The sequence below is a fragment of the Mya arenaria genome, chromosome 12 (assembly GCF_026914265.1).
Source record: "Mya arenaria isolate MELC-2E11 chromosome 12, ASM2691426v1".
Taxonomy (NCBI): Eukaryota; Metazoa; Mollusca; class Bivalvia; order Myida; family Myidae; genus Mya; species Mya arenaria.
This window is the reverse complement of record NC_069133.1, coordinates 23,696,605-23,719,968: the sequence shown is the minus strand read 5'-3', so window position 1 is coordinate 23,719,968 and position 23,364 is coordinate 23,696,605. Positions and strand designations below refer to the sequence as shown.

Here is a 23,364-nt window from a genome sequence, read left to right as displayed (position 1 = left end):
GACGGATTGGAATGCATAATTAACGCGGCTCCAGACAGTTAGCAGAACCAGGTCGAAAATGAAAAAGAAAATCAAGTACAAGATGATTGTGTTGATGATGACCATGATTATTGTTACAGTCCTCAGAAGGAATCTAATGAAAGTTCAGTGCGAAAACAGACTGATCAGGTAACATTAACACCTCCTAGTAGGCCAGGGTTGGTGAAGTCAATTCTAAAGGAATTTTATAATGCCGAAATGGTCCCCTATCCGATTTAAAAGATATCTCTTCTCGCAAAAGTTTGTCTAGAAACATTATTTCCGCGCGAAGAATCAACAATTCTTTGCGGTTATGAAAATAAAACAGAAAACCAATCTCGGTACAGAAATGCCACAAAAACTATAATAATTGATGATGGAACATTCGAAAAATGCGCAAATAATTCATATTCAAGAGTTTGGTATTGAAAGCTACAAATTGAGAATTTCTGATAGGTTTGATATTACGTTCAACAAAAAAGTCACTAATCGTGTCATAAATTCTCCAAATCAATATTTGGATTCATGACAGTGGCCATATTCCAGTTCAGTCTGACAGTCAATGGGAATATTCGTTAAAAATGAAGTCAAAATACCCACCAATATGTCAATTACGTCATCAAGGGCAGTACTGTCAGGTGCGTCCAGGTTTCCTGGTCCATTGTTTGGGGTGAAAACGTCCTTGATTCGGTGAGTATTAACACTATTTTCTACATGTCTCAACGATATTTTCAGAAACGACCTTGTGCATCGAAAGGACCAGGAAACCTGGACACACATGACATTACTGCCCTTGATCATACGGGCAAACATCACTGGATAACATCGCTTCAATCTGCTGAATTATTCAGTTAGTATATTTGTATAATTTGTTAGCATCAGTCGCGTCCAATACACCATATCTGAATCTCTAACACTTCAACTGTTTACGGTGTATAGTAATGGCACAAATCGCCTGCAGGTAAAAATATCACAAATATGTCAACGGTCTAATGGCCTAGACTGGCATCTATGCATTAAACTTTGCCGCTGAACTCTGCTACAGTAATTATTTAAGGGAAACTTACTTTGATTTCGAGAAGGCAACTATCCGATCGCATCTTTATGAATGTTTCGCAAATTAAAGAAACAAGAGGGCCAAATGGCCCTATATCGCTCACCTTAGTAAAATTTTGTGCAATAGACTTGTTAATAATTAAAGGGCAATGACAGGGATTTGGCTTCTCTGATGTATTATGCCCATTCACATTTCGTGACAATTGAGGCAAAAAAATGACCACTATAATGTTAACAAACTAAGTGTGGACGGACGACGGACGGACGACGGACATTTATCGATCATAATAGCTCACCCTCAGCCTACGGCTAAGGTGAGCTAAAAAAACTTAAAAACCAGGTTTTTAATATGGACAATCAGAAATTTGAACCAATTAATTTCTTGTATGAGTTAGGTAAAGGTAGAAGCTAAAGAGACAGTAAAGTAATTGAGCGAACACCAGTTAATTTTAGTAACAGTGACCTTGACCCCACCCCACCCCCTAAACCAAACTGACTCTTTACATAAGCTAGCTAGACACCAACTTCCATCACTATCTGACAATTCTACGTAAAATTGTTGGGTAGAAACCATATTCTTTATCTAGTAACATTGGCTTTAACCCCCCCCCCCTCAAAAGAAATCACAAACTAGCTCTTTAAATATGCTACCTAAACACCAACTTTCATCACTTTATATCCGTTTTTACTAAAGTTATTGGGCAAAAACTGTTTTGTATTATTTATTAACAGTGACTCACTCATTGACCCAACCGCCTCAAATGTATTTCCAAACAAAAGATTGATCTACAATGTGACATAAATCACCTCAAAGATGCACTCTTGATCCCAAATTAAATTTACCACAATTAATAATATGGCTTAATTTGCCAAAAAGGATGAATAATGTCGAAAACGATGGTTCTCATGAAGGACACCGAGTTTAATTTGAAGAAGAACATCAAACACGGTATTTCTACCTTATGAGATTATAGTAGAGCACAGTAAATCTTTTATCATTCACCAATATTTAATTGTTTGTGCTTTCTGCTATTAAATAAACGGTTACAATCCTATTATCAGTAATAAATATTTTCCATAAATGCATTATTTAGTAAGTATTTTAAGGTCCAAAAGTAATGTTTGTTATGCATGTGTATAAGTAATGATTTTGAATAAGAGTGTCACTTCAACCAACTGTATTGAAGCCATGGGCATGTTTAAAGACGCGCACCGCACAGCTTTTGTTCAGGATGAAATATGATTTCACCGTTGTGTATACAGTTGTGAAGTTTAGTCAATATTTTATTGGCATTCCCTGACGACCGTTTCTTTCACATTAGGTTTGCAGTGTCATAAAGAATAAAAGTATATGAATCACTCTTCGAATTTGTGAAACAAATAAAGGAATAAGATTAAGCTTGTTTATAAGGTACGTCATCGTACATTCTATTATGAATCTTATTGTTTATTTAGTTCAACATTCTATTATGAATCTTATTGTTTGTTTAGTTCAACATTCTATTATGAATCTTATTGTTTATTTAGTTCAACATTCTTTTATGAATCTTATTGTTTATTTAGTTCAACATTCTATTATGAATCTTATTGTTTATTTAGTTAGTTCAACATTCTATAATGAATCTTATTGTTTATTTAGTTCAACAAATTAAAAACATCATTATAATTTTAAATTTGTAAATGCTTCTTTGTTTCTAAGCTAACTTATTCTGCGCCTTATATCTAACTTATGTAAATGGTAGCATTATTGTTTTAACATTTCAAGGATTTTTTTAGATAGATATATAGATAGATAGATAGATGGATGGATGGATGGATGGATGGATGGATGGATGGATGGATGGATAGATAGGTAGATAGGTAGATAGGTAGAAAGGGTAGATAGGTAGAAAGGTAGATGGATGGATGGATGGATGGATGGATGGATGGATGGATGGATGGATGGATGGATGGATGGATGGATGGATGGATAGATAGATTTATTCGTGCATATATATGTCATAGTAACAAACCAAATATCTCATAAAGTTATAACACAGACTGATTAACAAAGTACTAGTGATGATATCTATACTAAAGCACAACATCATTAGAATGCTTTGGATACATACGTGCGTTAACAAAGATTTAATTCAATGTGACAAATATATAACACAGGATAACCCATTAAAGTTATTCATCTTATTTCCAATGGGGTCCTTATGACAAATATAATTATTTGCCAAGATCTCAGTTGTAAGCTGTTTAAATTAGGTTTACTTATACAAAAATAACATGCATGTCCTCTTGACCAGTTAAAGAATGATTAAATGTTTGATATCGAACTTTTACAGTTATAATGCAACCGACTGTTAAAACCATATGACACTTTAGCATAATATGACAAACATCTTTGGACTGATATGCAAGATTAAATGAATAACAATTAATAAAATAGGAAATCTTCCATTTCTGCACATTTCATACCAACAATGAGATGTGATTTCACTTCTTTTTTAAAAGTATTCTTATTTTTCAATTCTTTTAACTTTATTGGAAGACTGTTCCAGTCCTGGATTGCTTGATAAAAGGCTTTTTTTCTAAAAAATGCGTTAATTAAAGTGCTTACGTGATGCATATGAAATGGTTACTCAGTTCCTAACCGAAGTAATTTCTAGTACATAGTTGAGGAAATGTATTTAAACCAGCGTTACCTAACATATTGATACACGCCCGTTATCGTAAAACAGGATGTATTGCGGATTCATCTTAGGAGGGAGGCGGGCGGGTTGCGTTCGGGAGGCGTCCACTTAGTGAAGTGTGCTCTAGATCAACAAACCTTTGTCCGATTATCACAAAACTTGGACAACATGTGTATGGGTAGAATTCGGCCATGGTCGATGACTAACCATTTCACTCAAGTCGCTTCAGAGTGTTGGCCATTGCATTACGAAAATAATACACGAACTTTTTTTGTCCGCGCTGTATCTAAATGAGATTTATCTGATTATCACCAAAGTGCTTGCAGTCTAGGTCATATGCTGGGGGCTTTACTACTTACGAGCCCATAAAAAACAATATAGCTGGATTTTTCGAAGGCTAAAGAATGGGAAAAACAGGGCTGGTGGGCGGGTGGCAGGGCGGGCTTACGGGCTTGGGAGGGGGGTGCGTTAACAACATTCCAAAGTTTTTATTTCATGTCATAAAGTCATATTATTGTGATGAAACTTTTTCAGATAACTCGTAAATATGTTCTCTTTACCATTTGTGAATATGGGTCACCGCAAGTCAAAAAAGGTCACTAGATAAAAATCTAAGCAAATATTTTCCACTTCCATAAAGTCAATAGTTTGTATCCAATTATACTTTCAGAATACTTGTCTGAATGTTTTCGTGAATGTTTATTTTTCATATCATTATGGATCAACAATTAGGTTACTAGGTCAACTTTTAGGGATAAATCGCCATGTCATGAATTTTAGATTTTTCATAAAACCTTTTCATCCTTTTTCTCAATTATATCTAAGTCACATTAAAGTATAATATAATTTTAGCAAAAAAATAGTTTTTTCTGCAAGATATTTAAAAAATAACGCTCCATTTTTCATGACATATGGTTATTATTATACATACACACACACATACATACACATGATTTCACACAGTCAAATGTTGTTTTTCAGGATCTTTATAATCTCCTTCTTCGGTGTGTCATCTGGGACTTATCTCTTATGAAATGCTGATGAATTTATTAAATGTTCATTTCCAAAAAGTGGTATATTTTCTATTGATCTTCACGAAATTTGATCAAGTTATATCGTATTCATGAACGATATCTCTGATAAGTATAAATATTGGTCTTCTTGGTTAAAAGCTAGTTCACAAGTTCAAATCTTAGCAAAATTGCATAGTTAAAAAAAATAATCCGGCTTTAAAGCGCATTTGCGTCTTGGTCGTCGTTTAAAATGATGTAATTTGACAAAATATGAGAATATAGTGAACATTGAGAGCTATGATAGTTGAATCATTGTATACTCTAATCGTGTACATTGTTGATTAAAATACAAATCCAATTCGGTCAAATGTTGACAAAGGACTGAAAGTGAACAATTATTAATACACACAACGAACTTCTAGCTATTTTGAAGGGCACAGGCCCAAATATATAATTTTAATATTGATCAATGATAAAATGTACTTAATGCGTGGTATACCTTTGTTTTTGTACGTTTTTTTAATCAGTGCCTGATTTGTGCTTACACACAGTGTTTTTATTAGGCTACTTGTATTGCCCATGTATAACCATAATTACTATTACTCAAGTCACTATGTACTTCTAGTAATAAATGGGCCCAGAAGTGTATTTTCAAAGTATTGTAACTAATAAAATGGAACAAATGGAAATAAAACTCGAATGGAGCTTGTTAGATAGAGAGTTATGTCAATTTAGTCAAATTTAGACCAAGAATCAAAACTGAGGAGCTACTAGTAAATAAACTGTGTTCGATAAAGTTGTCAATGAACACTGTCCCAATGCTGTTTAAGGATAGGAACAAAAATGTAAAGTAAGGGAGAGGACAAGGTTTACAATTGGTCAAACCTTTCACAATGAAAAAGCAACAGTTCGGAGCTAAAACGTTAACATTATAACACATTTCAATGTTATAATATTAATACGCTGAAATTACGAACCTTTATTCCATTAGTGCAGTTGGTACACGTTAAGATACCTACGCAAACGAACTAATTCCACAATTATATATATATATATATATATATATATATATACAGAATTTCTTGATCCGAAATAAGATGGCGGACATCTCCAAATTAATTAAGCGGATGTGATCTCTGATGCAGTCGCTCTAAAGGCTTTAGTTCAGTACTCCTTGTAGACATACACATGGAGAAGGAAGTTTTAAATCCATGGTTAAAAGGTAGGTGAAATGTCTTCAACGGTTGAGGAAGTGTATACATAAGTACGTGTAGTTTATTTAAAGAAGAGTTAAATAAAGAGTCAGTAGAAGCGGTAGTTAAAGTTTCAGTAGAGATAGTTTTGATTGCGGTAGGTTTGGTGTCACTTTGTTTCAAAAGTGGATATATAAGTCAGGGCTTTTTCTGGCAATTTTGGGAAAAAGACCCTGGACATTTTGGGAAATTTTGCGTCATGAAAATGCCGAAATTGGGCAATTTTACAGTTTAAAAAAAGCTGTCTAGTCTCCTGCTAATTAGGAAATGATTTAATGTTAGTTTATTTTCCCTTTAAAAGACCCAAAATGGCTGAAATATCAATCCTTGGGGTGTAAATATCTATTGCAATAAATCATGACAGATAATATTTCATACTAATCTCTGAATCTGATGAAAACCAATGATTTCCGAGATCAATTATAAAAAAAAAAATACATCACATGATTTATTAGGATGTTGCAAATGAACCAATACAGATAAATAGACTTTCTAAAAAAATTTTTTTTTTTTTTTTTTTATTGGGATTTTTTTCTGAAGATTGGGAAAAACTCCTTATATTTTGCTTTGGGAACGGGTCCGATAGTCGGACCCGTGGGTACCATAGAAAAAGCCCTGTAAGTGTCTTTAGCATACCTGTTATTGTCAATAGCCTAGTATAAAATGTCAGTAGAGGCTAATTAAGGTCTTACTGTAACGATAGTTATATTGAAGACGCACAGAAGGTATAATGTCAGTAGCAATTGAAGTAGTGGTAGGTTAAGTGTCAGTTCTGGTATGTGTAGTGTCAGTTGTGGTAGGTGTAGTGTCAGAAGCGGTAGGTGTTGTGTCAGAAGTGGTAGGTGTAGTGTCAGTTGTGGTACGGATAGTGTCAGTAGTGGTAGGTGAAGTGTCAGTTCTGATAGGTGTAGTGTCAGTAGCGGTATGTGCAGTGTCAGTAGTGGTAGGTGTAGTGTCAGTAGCGGTAGGTGTAGTGTCAGTATCGGTAGGTGAAGTGTTAGTAGTGGTAAGTGTAGTGTCAGTAGTGGTAGGTGTAGTGTCAGTAGCGGAAGCTGTAGTGTCAGTAGCGGTAGGTGTAGTGTTAGTAGCGGTAGGTGTAGTGTCAGTAGTGGTAGGTGTAGTGTCAGTAGTGGTAGGTGAAATGTTAGTTGTGGTAGGAGAAGTGTCAGTAGTGGTATGTGTAGTGTCAGTAGTGGTATGTGTAGTGTCAGTTGTGGTATGTGTAGTGTCAGTAGCGGTATGTGTAGTGTAAGAAGCGGTAAGTGTAGTGTAAGAAGCGGTAGGTGATGTGTCAGTAGTGGTAGGTGAAGTGTCAGTAGTGGAAGGTGAAGTGTCAGTAGTGGTAGTTGAAGTGTAAGTAGTGGTAGGTGTAGTGTCAGTAGTGGTACGTGAAGTTTCAGTAGTGGTATGTGTTGTGTCAGTAGTGGTAGTTGTAATGTCAGTTGTGGTAGGTGAAGTGTCAGTAGTGGTATGTGTAGTGTCAATAGTAAAATGTGTAGTGTCAGTAGCGGTAGGAATAGTGTCAGTAGCGCTAGGTGTAGTGTCAATGTTGGTTTATGTAGGGTCAATTGTGGTAGGTGTTGTGTTAGTAGCGGTAGGTGTAATGTCAGTAGTGGTAGGTGTAGTGTCATGTGTGGTAGGTATAATATCAGTTGTTGTAGGTGTAGTGTCAGTAGTGGTAGGTGTAGTGTCAGTTGTAGTAGGTGTAATATTAGTTGTTGTAGGTGTAGTGTCAGTTGTGGTAGGTGTAGTGTCAGTAGTGGTAGGTGTATTGTGATAAGTTGTAGGTGTTGTGTCAATTGTGGTAGGTGTATTGTCAGTAATGGTAGGTGTAGTGTCAGTAGTGGTAGTTGAGTTAGAGTAACGGCAGGTGTAGTGTCAGTAGTGGTGGTTGAGTGTCAATAGCTGTAGGTGAAGTGTCAGTAGTGGTAGGTCTAGTGTCAGTATCGGTAGGTGTAGTGTCAGTAGTGGAACGTGTAGTGTCAGCAGTGGTAGGTGTAGTGTCAGTTGTTGTAGGTGTAGTGTCAGTATTGATAGGTGTAGTGTCAGTAGTGGTATGTGTAGTGTCAGCAGTGGAAGGTGTAGTACCAGTTGTGGTAGGTGAAGTGTCAGTTGTTGTATTTGTAGTGTCAGTAGTGGTAGGTGTAGTGTCAGTAGTGGTATTTTGTAGTGTCAAAAGTGGTATTTGAAGTGTTATTAGTGGTAGGTGAAGTGTCTATAGCGGTACGATAAGTGTCAGTAGTGGTAGGTGAAGTGTTAGTAGTGGTAGGATAAGTGTCAGTAGTGGTAGGAGAAGTGTCAGTAGTGGTAGGAGAAGTGTCAGTAGTGGTAGGAGAAGTTTCAGTAGTGGTAAGTGAAGTGTTAGTAGCGGTAGGTGTAGTATCAGTGGCGATACGTCTATTGTCAGTAGTGGTATGTGTAGTGTCAGTTGTGGTATGTGTAGTGTCAGTAGCGGTATGTGTAGTGTAAGAAGCGGTAAGTGTAGTGTAAGAAGCGGTAGGTGATTTGTCAGTAGTGGTAGGTGAAGTGTCAGTAGTGGAAGGTGAAGTGTCAGTAGTGGTAGTTGAAGTGTAAGTAGTGGTAGGTGTAGTGTCAGTAGTGGTAGGTGAAGTGTAAGTAGTGGTATGTGTAGTGTCAGTAGTGGTAGTTGTAATGTCAGTTGTGGTAGGTGAAGTGTCAGTAGTGGTATGTGTAGTGTCAGTAGTAAAATGTGTAGTGTCAGTAGCGGTAGGAATAGTGTCAGTAGCGCTAGGTGTAGTGTCAATGTTGGTTTATGTAGGGTCAATTGTGGTAGGTGTTGTGTTAGTAGCGGTAGGTGTAATGTCAGTAGTGGTAGGTGTAGTGTCATGTGTGGTAGGTATAATATCAGTTGTTGTAGGTGTAGTGTCAGTAGTGGTAGGTGTAGTGTCAGTTGTAGTAGGTGTAATATTAGTTGTTGTAGGTGTAGTGTCAGTTGTGGTAGGTGTAGTGTCAGTAGTGGTAGGTGTATTGTGATAAGTTGTAGGTGTTGTGTCAATTGTGGTAGGTGTATTGTCAGTAATGGTAGGTGTAGTGTCAGTAGTGGTAGTTGAGTTTGAGTAACGGCAGGTGTAGTGTCAGTAGTGGTTGTTGAGTGTCAATAGCTGTAGGTGAAGTGTCAGTAGTGGTAGGTCTAGTGTCAGTATCGGTAGGTGTAGTGTCAGTTGTTGTATGTGTAGTGTCAGTATTGGTATTTGTAGTGTCAGTAGTGGTAGGTGTAGTGTCAGTAGTGGTATTTTGTAGTGTCAAAAGTGGTATTTGAAGTGTCATAAGTGGTAGGTGAAGTGTCTGTAGCAGTACGATAAGTGTCAGTATTGGTAGGAGAAGTGTCAGTAGTGGTAGGAGAAGTTTCAGTAGTGGTAGGAGAAGTGTCAGTAGTGGTAGGAGAAGTGTCAGTAGTGGTAGGAGAAGTTTCAGTAGTGGTAAGTGAAGTGTTAGTAGCGGTAGGTGTAGTATCAGTGGCGATACGTGTAGTGTCAGTAGTGGTATGTTTAGTGTCAGTTGTGGTATGTGTAGTGTCAGTAGCGGTATGTGTAGTGTAAGAAGCGGTAAGTGTAGTGTAAGAAGCGGTAGGTGATGTGTCAGTAGTGGTAGGTGAAGTGTCAGTAGTGGAAGGTGAAGTGTCAGTAGTGCTAGGTGTAGTGTCAGTTGTGGTATGTGTAGTGTCAGTAGCGGTATGTGTAGTGTAAAAAGCGGTAAGTGTAGTGTAAGAAGCGGTAGGTGAAGTGTCAGTTGTGGTAGGTGAAGTGTCATTAGTGAAGGTGAAGTGTCGGTAGTGGTAGGTGTAGTGTCAGTAGTGGTAGGTGTAGTGTCAGTCGTGGTAGATGTAGTGTCAGTAGTGGTAGGTGAAGTGTCAGAAGTGGTAAGTGTAGTGTCAGTTGTGGTATGTGTAGTGTCAGTAGCGGTATGTGTAGTGTAAGAAGCGGTAAGTGTAATGAAAGAAGCGGTAGGTGAAGTGGTGGTAGGTGTAGTGTCAGTAGTGGTAGATGTAGTGTCAGTAGTGGTAGGTGTAGTGTCAGTAGTGGTAGTTGTAGTGTCAGTTGTGGTAGGTGTAGTGGCAATATGTATGGCAAGATGTATGGCAGATTTTTAAGGTAATATGTATGGCAGATGTGTCCGGCAATATGAATGACAATGGGTACGGCAATATGTACGGCAATATGAATGGCAATATGTACGGCAATATGTACGGCAGTATGTATGGCAGTGTGTATGGCAGATGTTTACGGCAATATGTATGGTAGATGTACGGCAATGTGTATGGCAGATGTGTACGGCAATATGTATGGTAAATGTACGGCAATATGTATGGCAGATGTGTACGGCAATTTGAATAGCTCATGTGTACGGCAATTTGTATGGCAATGTGTATTGCAATGTGTATGGCAGATGAGTACGGCAATATATATAGCAGATTTGTATTGCAATATGTATTGCAGATGTGTATGGCAATATGTAAAACAGATGTGTACGGCAATGTGTATGGCAATATATATTGCAGATGTGTACGGCAGTTGTACGACAAAGTGTATGGCAATATGTACTGCAATGTTTACGGCAGCTGTACGACAATGTTTATGACAATGTGTATGGCGGTTGTATTCGGCAATATGTATGGCAGATTTGTACGGCAATATGTATGGCAGATGTGTACGGCAGTTGTACGACAATGTGTATGGCAATGTGTATGGCGGTTGTGTACGGGAATATGTATGGCAGATTTGTACGGCAATATGTATGGCAGATGTGTCTGGCAATGTGAATGGCAATGAGTATGGCAGTTGTGTACGACAATATGTATGGAAATATGTATGGCAGATTTGTATTGCAATGTGTATTGCAATATGTATGGCAGTTGTGTGCGGCAATATGTATGGCAATATGTATGGCAGATGTGTATGGCAGTTGTACGACAGTATGTTTGGCAATATGTACATCAATGTGTACGGCAGTTGTACGACAATGTGTACGACAATATGTATGGCAGATGTGTACGGCGAATTGTACGACAATATGTCTGGCCGATGTGTACGGCAATGAGTATGGCAATGCGTATGGCAGATGAGTACGGCAATGTGTACGGCAATGTGTACGGCAGTGTGTACGCCAATGTTTGCGACAATGTGTATGACGGTTGTATTCCGCAATATGTATGGCAGATTTGTACGGCAATATGTACGGCGATGTGCACGACAATATGTATGACAGTTGTACGGCAGTGTGTACGGCAGTTGAATTGCAATTGTACGGCAGTTGTACGGTAGTTGTACGCTGATGTGTACGGCAGTTGTACGGCAGTTGTACGGCAGTTTGTAAGGCAGTTGTAGGGCAGTGTGTACGGCAGTTGTAAGGCAGTGCGTACGGAAGTTGTACGGCAGTGTGAAAGGAAGTTTAAACGGCATTGTGCACGGCAGTTGTACGGCAGTGTGTACGGCAGTTTTACGTCAGTTGTACGGCAGTTGTACGGCAGTTGTACGGCAGTGTGTACGGCAGTTGTACGGCAGTGTGTGCGGCAGTTGTCCGTCAGTTGTAAGGCCATGTGTGCGGCAGTTGTACAGCAATGTAACTGTATGTCTATAAATGTACTTTTTAAAACATAACATATGGTTTATTTTGTTTTTAACCAATTATAAAACTTGGCTGTCCGTTCTTTTATAAAAGCTCTATTTTAATCGTGTTTTCATTTACTGCATATAGTATGTTCACTCGGCAAACATATGATATGTTATTTTCAGGTCGTTTCACATGAGGTGTTAAGAGTGTCCCGTTTGACACACTATGTCATGTGCTCAGAACAAAGATGCCATCATACAGTGGTCTACTTAAAGAAGAGGATGCCCAGAACTGGATCAAGGCATCACTCGCGCTACAAATAACAAAAGAGGGACTGGAAGACTTTGTCGAAGATGGACTCCAGTGTGTACACAGTGACATTTACAACAGCGTCAGGTCTGCTAATTGCCTACCAAAAGGGGCACATTGCACAACTTGTTTCACTGAAAACTTGCTGCAGTGTCCAACCCGCATCAAGTGTAACATGTCCAGAATCTGCAAATTTCACACCGTGAATCGGTACAAACCATGTCCAAACAACATATGTGAACATGCTCGTGATGAAATCATTCAGCGCCACCGATTTTCGGGCCCATCGTGGAAAAACACGAATGCTGACAACTGGTGTACCAGCCCCTGGGAGATAGCTAAGTGCTTCCTCCCTCCTGATGGCTACAAGACCGTGCCCTCCATCCAAAACAGCGACTTCAACGGCGTGATCAGCTTGCTCATCAATTGCAAGGACTTCGAGGGAAAACTCTCATTTAACGTATTAACGAAGTCACATCTATTGACAGAGGTAGGTATACCTTACATTATGTAGAAAGCTCATGTTGTAACTTGTTTGTTAAATTGCATGTACGCAATTTTCTACCCCTAACTGGTCATAGAGCCAACAACGTGTGTCTTTTTAAAAGCATTCAGAAAATAAATTACATTCATAAATGAAAATAACAGCAACTGCTAGTTTTGTAATTTCATGATAATCTTCTGTCAAGCATTAAGTCCCAATTATGCGATGATCAAACGTTTCTAATACTGCAGTCAGGTCAAACATTGCATGGACTTTCTTTTTTAAAATCAAAATCACTGATAAACTTTCACTGCATATAAACATTACGTGGTCTACCATCCTAATACACTAAAATTTACAAGGCACCTTGTTATTTGGACCGATTTGTATGCAAGTGACAGGATAAAAATAATTATTAAGCGTTCACTTAATGGATTAAACGGGATGTACATGTATTATAGTTTAACCTGCGGCGTACGGGCGGGAGGCGTCTAGTATGTTGTCCAATCAAAACCATTTATCCGATGAGATGAGCGATTAAGGGGCATCTTGGTCCTCTTGTTGAATTTCATTTTTTTTTTATTAATCCCCCGCCACGGAGTGGGGAGGGGATTATAGGAATGCACTTCGTCCGTCTGTCAGTCCGTCCGTCCGTCCGTCTGTCCGTCCGTCTGTCCGTCTGGCTGTAACATTTCGTGTCCGCGCTATAACTTACTTATGCATGGATGGATTACCATATTACTTGGTCCAAATTTTGTCCTCATTGAGACAATGTGCAGTGACATCGACCCGGGTCTATACCTCAAAGGTCAAGGTCACACGAGACATTTAAAGGTCAGAGTACACATGCTCGTGTCCGCGCTATAACTTACTTATGCATGAATGGATTACCATATTACTTAGTACAAATGTTGACCTCATTGCGACAATGTGCAGTGATTTTGACCCGGGTGCATACCTCAAAGGTCAAGGTCACACGAGACCTTTAAAGGTCAGTGTACACATGCTCGTGTCCGTGCTATAACTTACTTATGCATTGGTGGATTACAATATTACTTGGTACAAGTGTTGTCCTCATTGAGACGATGTGCAATGACCTTGACCCGGGTCAATACCTCAAAGGTCAAGGTCACACAAGACATTTAAAGAGTACACTTGCTCAAGTCCGTGCTATAACTTACTTATGCATGGATGGATTACCATATTACTTGATACAAACGTTGTCCTCTTTAAGACAATGTGCAGTGACCTTGACCATGGTCAATATTTCAAAGGTCAAGGTCACACAAGGCATTTAAAAGTCAAAGTACACATGCTCGTGTCCGCGCTATAACTTACTTATGCATGGATGGATTACCGTATTACTTGATACAAATGTTGTTCTCGTTGAGACGATGTGCAGTGACCTTGACCTGGGTCCATATCTCAAAGGTCAAGGTCACACGAGACATTTAAAGGTTATAGTACACATGCTCAACGACCCATTTTCCTTCTTTTTTAGCCAAAATAACCTTGACATTGATCTAACCTACACTTCACACAATATGAATAACTTTAACAAATATCCTTTTATAATATATTCAAATATCCAAGAATATTTAGGTTACCGATCAAACAACTTGTATTTCCTATATTCCCACTCTTGACCAGTGGTTGTGTACAATTTTGGTCAGATTCAACGTAACAGTCAGGTTACAAGAAAAACAAAATATACTTAATAACAATGGCGGGGGATATAGCCGTCCTTTAGACTGCCTTGTTTAATTTTTATTTTTATAAGTATTTAATTGTTTACAATCCTTGAAAATATAAACTTCATGAATTTATGAACTTATCTTCAGTAAGAATGTGCTCTTTTATGATAGGACATATAAATCCAAAGTCAATATTGTATTAGCTACGGCCCTTTTTAACTTATTGAACATACTAAGGTTAGAGGTTTAGGGCCATCTTGGCTCTCTTGTGTCAACAACAACAGCAATTACCTTTATTAAATAGACGGTAAAAATATCGCAACAGCATATGATTGCTTAATTTTAAATAAATATGTGAAATTACAAAACCACAAAAATGCGTTTTTCCTAAAATAAAAAATCGGATTATTTTGTAATATTAAATGCTTGCATTTCCAATTTAAAACATTGATAACGGCCTTGCCTTGTTTCAGCTCCGAAAAATCGGAAGGGCTGTGCGACACTCCTCAAGTTTGAAGGTGACAGGAGCAAACCTGCACGATTACCTGAATAAGCTAAGGACGCTGCTTAATGATTCAAAAGAACTTGCGAACAGACCCGATGCTAAAAGGGCCGTTGATGAACTGGATAATGTAAGCTTTTGAAGAAAGTAATTACATGGCTATCCTTTTGATAACAATTTCGATATAACCTAGGTTAGGGAAACACATCTGATACGAGTTTATATCTTACGTTTAACGCGTCGTTTGCACAATAATTCCAATAACCTTAGTTATGAAGATATTTTTGATATCATAGGTTTGGTGGATATTGTACAAATTTGTAAAACTGAACACGACACAATGGGACTAAAAGATGGATAACTCGCAAACTGTGTAATACCTTTGAACATAATTTTCGTGTACGTGATTGTACAAAGAAAGTGTTTGTTTGTGCTCTTTGTGTCTCCCCCAATGCTATGCTGCGCGGATATCTGCCTATGTTCGTCACAGCGTGCAGAACAGACTTTTAGATGCTCCGGCTCAAAGTCAATGTCACAGTTCAAGGTCAAATGCTCGAGCATCAGGTTTCATGTTCGCTTCATATCTGCTAAAGTCCTTGAAGGATGTTTATGAAACAGGGGTCAAATGTTCAAACTAATGAGGCAACGTGCAGAACCCACATTACAGGCGCACCGGCACTAAGTCAAGGTCACAATTAAAGAGCAAACGTTGGGGGAGTTGAGTTCATATCTGTTCTCCTAAGCCCTTTCAAGGATTTCCAGGAAACTAAGGTAGATTGAAAAACACATTAACATGATACAGGATTAACACTCTAGGCACTTCAGCTCAAGGTAATGGTCACAGTTCAAGGTCAAATGTTCAAGCCATATATTTCTTGTCCACTCCGTATCTCCTTAACCCCTTGTAACTTTTCACAAATCTCGGCTGGAACGTTCATCATATATAGTGGACGTACAGAACAAACATAAAAGCCAAAACAGCTCAAGGTCAATATCACAGTTCATGGTCAAATACTCGAGTCATATATTTCATTTCCGATCCGCATTTCCTTAATCACTGGTGTGATTTTCATGAAACTTAGGTCAAAGTTCACTTAATCGAGCCAACGTGAAAACCCGACATTACAGGCGAGCCGACTTAAGGTCTAGGTCACAATTTAATATTTATGGTTGGAATTATGGAATTCATGTCCGCCCGCAAGCTTCTAAACCCTTGAAAAAAATCATCAAACTTGCGTAAACTGTTAGCCACAATTACATAGCATGCAGTACCCACATTGTAAGTGTGCCAGTTTAATGTCAAGTTACAGTTCGAGGTCATGGATTTCACATCGGTTCCATAACTTTTAAACCCTCGATATCTCACTACATAAAAAAACATTTGTGCCTATGATATAAGCAGTAATCATTGGTCCACATCTATTTCCGTACAGTAAGTAATTATTCTTATGATCGATCTTTTAGCTCGAGAGCGACGGGTTCACTATCTGTCCAGAAAAAACTGACGCAATACTGAACGAAGGTGGGTTGTTGAAACATTGTTTAGTTGGCATTGGCTTTTTACGAACACAATTCTTATTGATTACATGTTTAAATGACATGTTTTACATGCATGTAAATCTCTGTATATTGTTTTTCAGACTTTATTTAACAGTGTATAAGTTTATCGGTTAACGTGACCACTTTGTAAATAACAATATTATCAAAATGAGGTTATGTTGTTGATATATGATACTCTCACCTAAGAGGGGTCATCAATTCGAGCTCCTCAAGCACACTGTATTATGTTTAGAACTGGAGTTATGTTTAGAACTGGAGTTCCTTTAACAAGAACGAAGTTTATATCTGGTTTACTTAATGAATATCTCCGGAATAACATTAGATAAATTAAATCGCTCACACTATATACATGAGATAGTATCAAAGAAAATCAATATGCTTAGTTTTTTGTGTATATTATAAACTATGTAACAAATACTACTGCATGCAATCTCAATTTAAATAAATCGATAAAGATATGCATTAATAGCATGTAATGTTTTTTTTACTATTATCCTCAGATCTTCGACTACGTTTGGCGAGCCACTACCGAGACAACCTTGCTTATATGCCGATATCTCCTATTCGTCCAGACAGGGACGCCAAACTCAGCATGTTCTACGTGACGCCAAAAATCGTGGAGAAGAACCATAGAACCCCTGAAACTGAAGATATAGATGTCACCAGATACAAAGATCTGTTCGGTCCAGAGTTCCAGAAAAACAACATATTTCTCGTAGGAGAGCCGGGCAGGGGGAAATCAACAGTCTCAGCAAACTGTGCCCTAGAATGGAGCAGGCAACATTTAAGAATGGACACGAATGAAACCATGCAGAGAGACACCAATTTCTTTAGCGATACAGACTATTTTGAAAGTGTTGAGTTTATGTTTCACATCAAATTGCGAGATGCTTGTGAGTTCTGTGATCTGAACGAAATCATTAAAGATCAGATTATAGCTCAAATATATCAACCTAAAGATGTTGACGCAGGATGCAAATTAGCACAGAAAGTGCTTGAAGACAACAACTGCATCATCATAGGAGACGGCCTGGACGAGTGGACACACCCGACGGACAGCCTGACGGACCGGCTGTGTCGTTGTCCTAGAGACGAGAAAGGCGTTCTTCCGTTTCGCAACTCCGCAATAAAAGCGAACGTTCTAATCACAACACGGCCATGGCGATTATCTCAGCATCGCGTTAAGGATTCAAAAATTCAAAAATATTTAGATATCAACGGTGTCTCAGACAAGGTTGAGCTTGTCGATAGCGTTTTGTCTGTCCTGAACGGCAACACCGGAACAAAGCGTTCTAAAGATTTTTTTACTTACGTTGAACAGCTAGGAATAGAAAACCTTTTGTCAGTTCCAATCATCACAATGCAGCTTGTTTGCATGTGGTTTGAATGCCGTACACTCAGTGGTTCGATCTGTGACATATATGCGTCCATGGTGGATATGCTGTTCGGACCTAGTCGTTTAAATAATTTAGAAACAAAGAAAAAGAAGGAAATAGAAATGCCCGATTGTATTTCAAACAAAGAAATGCCCGATTGTATTTCAAACCAAGAAAACGTCATGAAGAACCACGAAGTTTTTATCAAGCTTTGTCGATTAGCGTTCATTACTCTGTTTTCACGAGAAGACAAATCCGTGGTTGTCTTCGAAGAAACTACGATCAAGAACGTAATGTTCATGAGTGATCAAATGGTGTCTTTGAAATCAGGCATTCTAACTGAAAGAAAATCAAATTCATATGGCAAAAAGTCGTCACATTTTTCTTTCATTCACAAAACGTTCCAAGAATTCCTTGCCGCAGTACATCTTTTCTTAAACGAAGACGAATACGAAAAAATAGTGAATAGTCGGTGCATTGGTGATGCTGGAAATGTATTGGATATTTCACAAGTGTTTATTTTCATATGTGGAATTAAACCAGCCCTTGGAGTACAAATGTCTTTTTGGATCGGGGAAATTATTCCCAAGTCCTCAATCGATACAACATTGATGGATTATTACGACTACGAGATTTCCCGTCCGGACATCAGCATCATTAGATCAATACAGGACATGATTAAAGACGGGTACCGTGAAGCCCAAAAAAACAACCACGGTGACATCCCTTTAACTCTCACACACTATATTACCAGTTTCAATGATGACGCTACAATACAGCTGATGAGAATAAACAAGTGCCGTGTACAGTCAATAAACACCTTCGGAATCAATGTTGCAGGGAGTGATGAGGAGCTACAAGAGGTGTTCACCTCCTCCTCCGACTCCCTCACATCAGTGGAACTCGATCACCGTAATGGGCAGTATGACCTGTCTCAGTGTCACAGGCTGAAACATCTGAGTATAAGTGGAACAAATACTACATGCGTCCAGGTGGATACAACAAATCTCACAACGTGCGAACTTAATTCTGTGTCGAGTAATGTTGAAAATTATATTATGAGTTCATTAAATTGCACCGATGTGATGAGTAAACTACAAACCCTTATTTTAAGTTATGTGGAAGATACCCAGTTACTCTGCGATACACTTCCAAGACTGTCTCAGTTACAATTCATTCGTATATGCTTCGCAGGTCTCCGTGAGTCCCACTTCCTCCCTCCAGACTCTATCACCCATATTAAACTGAAGCATGTGACAATGACAGCGGAGGCGTTGAGGAAGCTGTTGAAGAGAATGGAGAAAATACCGCACCCCGTGAAATGTGTGTTACGTAGGTGTGATGTGAAACCTGCCAGTGATGTGAAACACATAAGACAGTATGTGCAAGATTCAAACGTGTTTTCTCTTGAAAGGTATGATCCTGGAATGGGATATGAAAAACTCGATTTTGTTTTCAAATCAAATGTGCAAGATTCGGATTGTGAACGGCTTACAGAGCAACCTAGACTCGAATCTGGAGAAGAAACTGAAGAAGAAACTCGGGAAGATACTGGAGAAGAAATCTGGAGAAGAATCTGCAGAATCTGGATGATAATCTGGATGATAATCTCGAGAAGCATTTGGAGAATCTGGAGAAGAGTCTGAAAAAGAACACATTTACAGCATAGTGAACCTTCCTTCACAATATTTTCTTGAATACGACAAAAAAACACGACATTCATCAAATATGTTCATATGAATTTGTAAATTCAATCACTTCTTCCTATGTTTTGTATTTTTATGTACAATTATGCACCAGTCAATTGTAACCACGTCCCCCAGGTCCGAGAAATGTCAGAGACTATGACTTTCGGTCCAATCCAAGGTAAAAGTTCCGCTCTGCGGTGACAATCTGCTGGTACAATTCTAGGTAAGGCACATTCCCCTCTATTTTCGGCGCGAAAAAAAAACCCACCGCATTCACTCGGCTCTGCGTGGCCACCTGGAAGGTAAAGCCTATTTCCCCCGCTATCCCGTTCTACCCCCGGACCTGGGGTTTGTGGTTACAAATTTCAGATGCATTATTTAAAGTTATCTTTAAATTAAGTTAGAAAAAAAAACAATTTTCAAGTAAATGTTGGCCTAAAGTGCTACTACTTTGCTTTAGACTACGACAGAACTCAGCCCATTCTGAACATTAAAAAGCACCACAAAAGAAAACACGCTAGCAGACTGTGTGTGTTGCTCATAGTTTCAAATAAGGACTGCATCGTATCTTTGAAAAGTATTTTGCATTAGGTACTCTGAACTGTATTCCTCCGTCTGCAGATAGAGTTGGGATCTCTAATCATTGAAATACTTGGGGTTTACCTAGTAGTTTATTATTTTTTGTTTTATCATTTTCTCAAGTTAATGCATACTTTAATAAGATTTACCTTTTACGTTGTTTTTTTCTTTATTAAGGATTGTTGGGATAAGTGTGATGTTCGGCACGTAAACTGGTTTAAACCCCCAGTAAATTTACAGTTTACTGACCGTTCCAATGCGGTACCTAACATACCTAGTTTTTTAGCTCACCAGAGCACGAAGTGCTCAAGGTGAGCTATTGTGACCGTCTTTGTCCGTCGTCCGTCCGTCAGTCAGTCAGTCAGTCCGTCCGTCCTCCGTCCGTCCGTCCGTCCGTCAACAATTGCTTAAAAAACATCTCATCTGTAACTACCTGGCCAAATTCAATGAAACTTCACAGAAAGCTTCCTTGGGTGACCCTCTTCAAAAATACAACAAGCAGTCACGATTAATCAACAACAACAACACCAAAACGACAGATTTCCTGTTTTGCTTTAAAAAAAACATCTCCTCTGAAACTACCAGTCCAAATTCAATGAAACTTTATAGGACTCTGCCTGGGGTGATCTTCTACAAAAATACAACAAGGAGTCACAATTGATAATCAACAACAACAATCTGGCCAACATCCTGTTTTGTTTAAAAAAACATCTCCACTGGAACTGTCAGGCCAAATTCACTGAAACTTTACAGGAAGCTTCAATGCATGACCCTCTACAAAAATACAACAAGGCATTGAGATTGATCAACAACAACAACAAAATGGCCGACTTACTGTTTTGCTTTAAAAAAATCTCTGAAACTATCAGGCCAAATTCAATGAAACTTTACAGGTAACTTCATTGCATGACCCTTTACAAATATAAAACAAGGCATCGTCATCAGTAAAGAGATGTTAAATTTGCAACATTTTTATTAATGCTTTATCACAGAGTTGTGGCCCTTTTTTTTAGGTGAGCGTTTTAGGGCCATCATTGCCCTATTGATTATACAGTATATATGGCACTGTGCTGTTTGTGGAATTTTGTGCTGTTGTTCCATGTTTCTTGTTTGTGATTTTTTCTTTTTGTGTTCCATGTCATTGGCGTTTTACCTCTGCCATTAAACGGGGTTTATCTTTAAATTTTTGGCTACTGAGCTTGTTTCTGTAGTTCACATAAGTATTATAAAGGAATTATTTGTCAATATTGTTGTCAATGTTTTGATGCAGGAAGATATTCATGAATGGAAAGCCTTCAAAGAGGAAGGTACTCTGGTTTACTTCGAAAATCGAAATAAGAAATAAGAAGACCTCGCTAGTCATAATACATGTTCCATATTTAGTTTGTTACATAAACAGCACTGATTGTTAGCATATTCATATACTAAGATAAAGACTGATATTTTGTGTTATTATTTATTAATATTTACACCTCAACTTCCATTCCTTAAATGAACCGCCTTTCGGCAATTGCGTTTATCAATCGATGAACGCAACATCTTCGAATATGTTCGGATCGTAATTCATTGCATAACAATATACATGAAAGCTATTGATCTTGTTATTGGTTGTATTCTTATTATATTTTAAATATATTGGTACCAGAAGTGTTTCAATTTTACGTTTTAAAATGATTTCAAGTGGTTGATCTTTTCCCGCGTTATTGTGACGTCATTAAAAAAAATGTGTCCGGTTATAGTCGGGCCGTTCTATTTACAGAATGGGTAAGAACGGATAACTGAAAGGTTTTCTTAAATGAAACGAAGTATTTTTTTAACAATTCTTGAAAGAAATAATGAACTATTGGTGTAAATATAAGTAATGAATTGCGGGGTTGATGTCATTATCGGGGATATGAACGCCTTCCTTAAATGAAATAAATCCATGAAAAGTTAAACATGAAATATTCGAATGATATTTAAAATATGAACATATTTTTTTCAGTACTATCATGAATAATAGCAATTATTTTTGCAATGAAAAAAAAATCAAATATTTGCTGCGAATATTTCCTAGTTACACGAAGCCGTTCCTACGGCGTTCGGAAATACTCGGTCATCATCGAAATATTGATCACATGACGAGCACTCATTACATGCGACTTTCCCTCACGTGACTTGTAGCGGTCGCTACATTTAGAAAATATGAAAAAAAATATTAAGATAAAGTCAGAGCAATCAAGGCTGACAGAGCAGGAACAAAGTATAACTCCCAATCAACTTTCCTAAAATAGTCTTCGAAAATATTATTAAAGAATCAGGCATTGTATCCGTTGGGTGTGGCAGCGGCAAAACTGGTAGCGATGCAGTCCCACAAGGCCTTATGCCTAGCATAGACGCCATTCAAACAGCTAATTCGTTCACTTCTCCGTCAGGAATTATATGCCTATCTGCCGACGACGTGGCCGCTCATGTGCCCGAATCCCTTAAGACTAAAATTATTAGGGGTAGCTTCTTTAAAATTGCGCTACTTATGTAGGGTCCCATTGAATTATTCGATATATGCAGCGGCGCCACTGTCCACATTGCCGCCAACGGCCGTTTAGAAACGCGCCCTAAGGAATGTAAGGATAAATTCCTTCCATTGAAAAATGAACAAATGCATTCATCATACTTGGCTCAGTTAACTTTTCAGCCCATAAAGAGGCAATGTCTTAAATATTTCAGTACATTTGGAACATTCTGGAGTGCGCCGCCCGACAGGGCGATTTTGCGTGGCGCTCTTACGACGAGTAGTTTCGTCTTCGTCAGGCAATTGTGCCATTTTCCTGGGCCAACATAACCATTGTGGCGTTGTGTGTTAATCCGCGACACCCCCAATCCGACTAAGAAAACTGTAACATGCAAATATTTTAATTCAGGGCATTGTCATTGATCTAATTTCACATTCTAGAAAGACTAAGACGACCCGATAAAACCCCTATATCACGGCGGTCTGAACCAGACACGGCCTTGCCCCATCTCCTATCAAGCTTAATAAATTGCCAAATTTATTCCGCAATATAACGAGTCTGTTACTTGAAGGTTTCACACATGGTTACACATTAGCAAGGTCCTAGACAAAAGCTTATGCCAAAACAAATTATGAAAATAGGCTACTGCTAATTCACTTATACTACAACAAAACATTTACAAAGAAGTAGCGTCAGGCCGGGTAGCGGATCAATTTACATGTCCCCCACTGCCAAATTTTGTAGTTTCTCCGCTCGGCTTGGTTCCCAAGAAATCACCAAAAGAGTTTAGGCCTAATAAATATTGTTTGGTTAGGGTTACATCCTTTTCAAAAATAGGTAGGGTAGGTTGGCTTTTTTTCAGAAATTCAGATGTTTGGTCCCGGAAGCAGACCCAGAACCACGGGTACTTCTGGTCCATCTGTGGAACGTATTCGGCGCGGAGCCGTCTACATTTTTTGCGACATGCGGTTGTCCAAAACATCCTAGCCACGTATAGAACAGGATGAAATGCTTTTAAAAAAATCGTTCACAATGCAATTTAGTCGATGTATGGCCCATTCCAAAACAATACATCATATTGTTCATAA

General features: G+C 38.4%; 1 protein-coding gene across 1 annotated transcript; it reads left to right on the top strand.

The window, feature by feature from the left end:
• Positions 1-2,375: 2,375 nt before the first annotated feature.
• LOC128212071 (uncharacterized) lies at positions 2,376-19,363 on the top strand. The gene is made up of 5 exons (XM_052917318.1): positions 2,376-2,485; positions 11,775-12,391; positions 14,553-14,711; positions 16,046-16,103; positions 16,642-19,363. Exons 2-5 carry the CDS (start codon positions 11,840-11,842, stop codon positions 19,161-19,163), a joined length of 3,291 nt encoding a protein of 1,096 aa, XP_052773278.1. The 5' UTR covers positions 2,376-2,485; positions 11,775-11,839; the 3' UTR covers positions 19,164-19,363.
• The last annotated feature ends 4,001 nt before the right edge of the window (positions 19,364-23,364 follow it).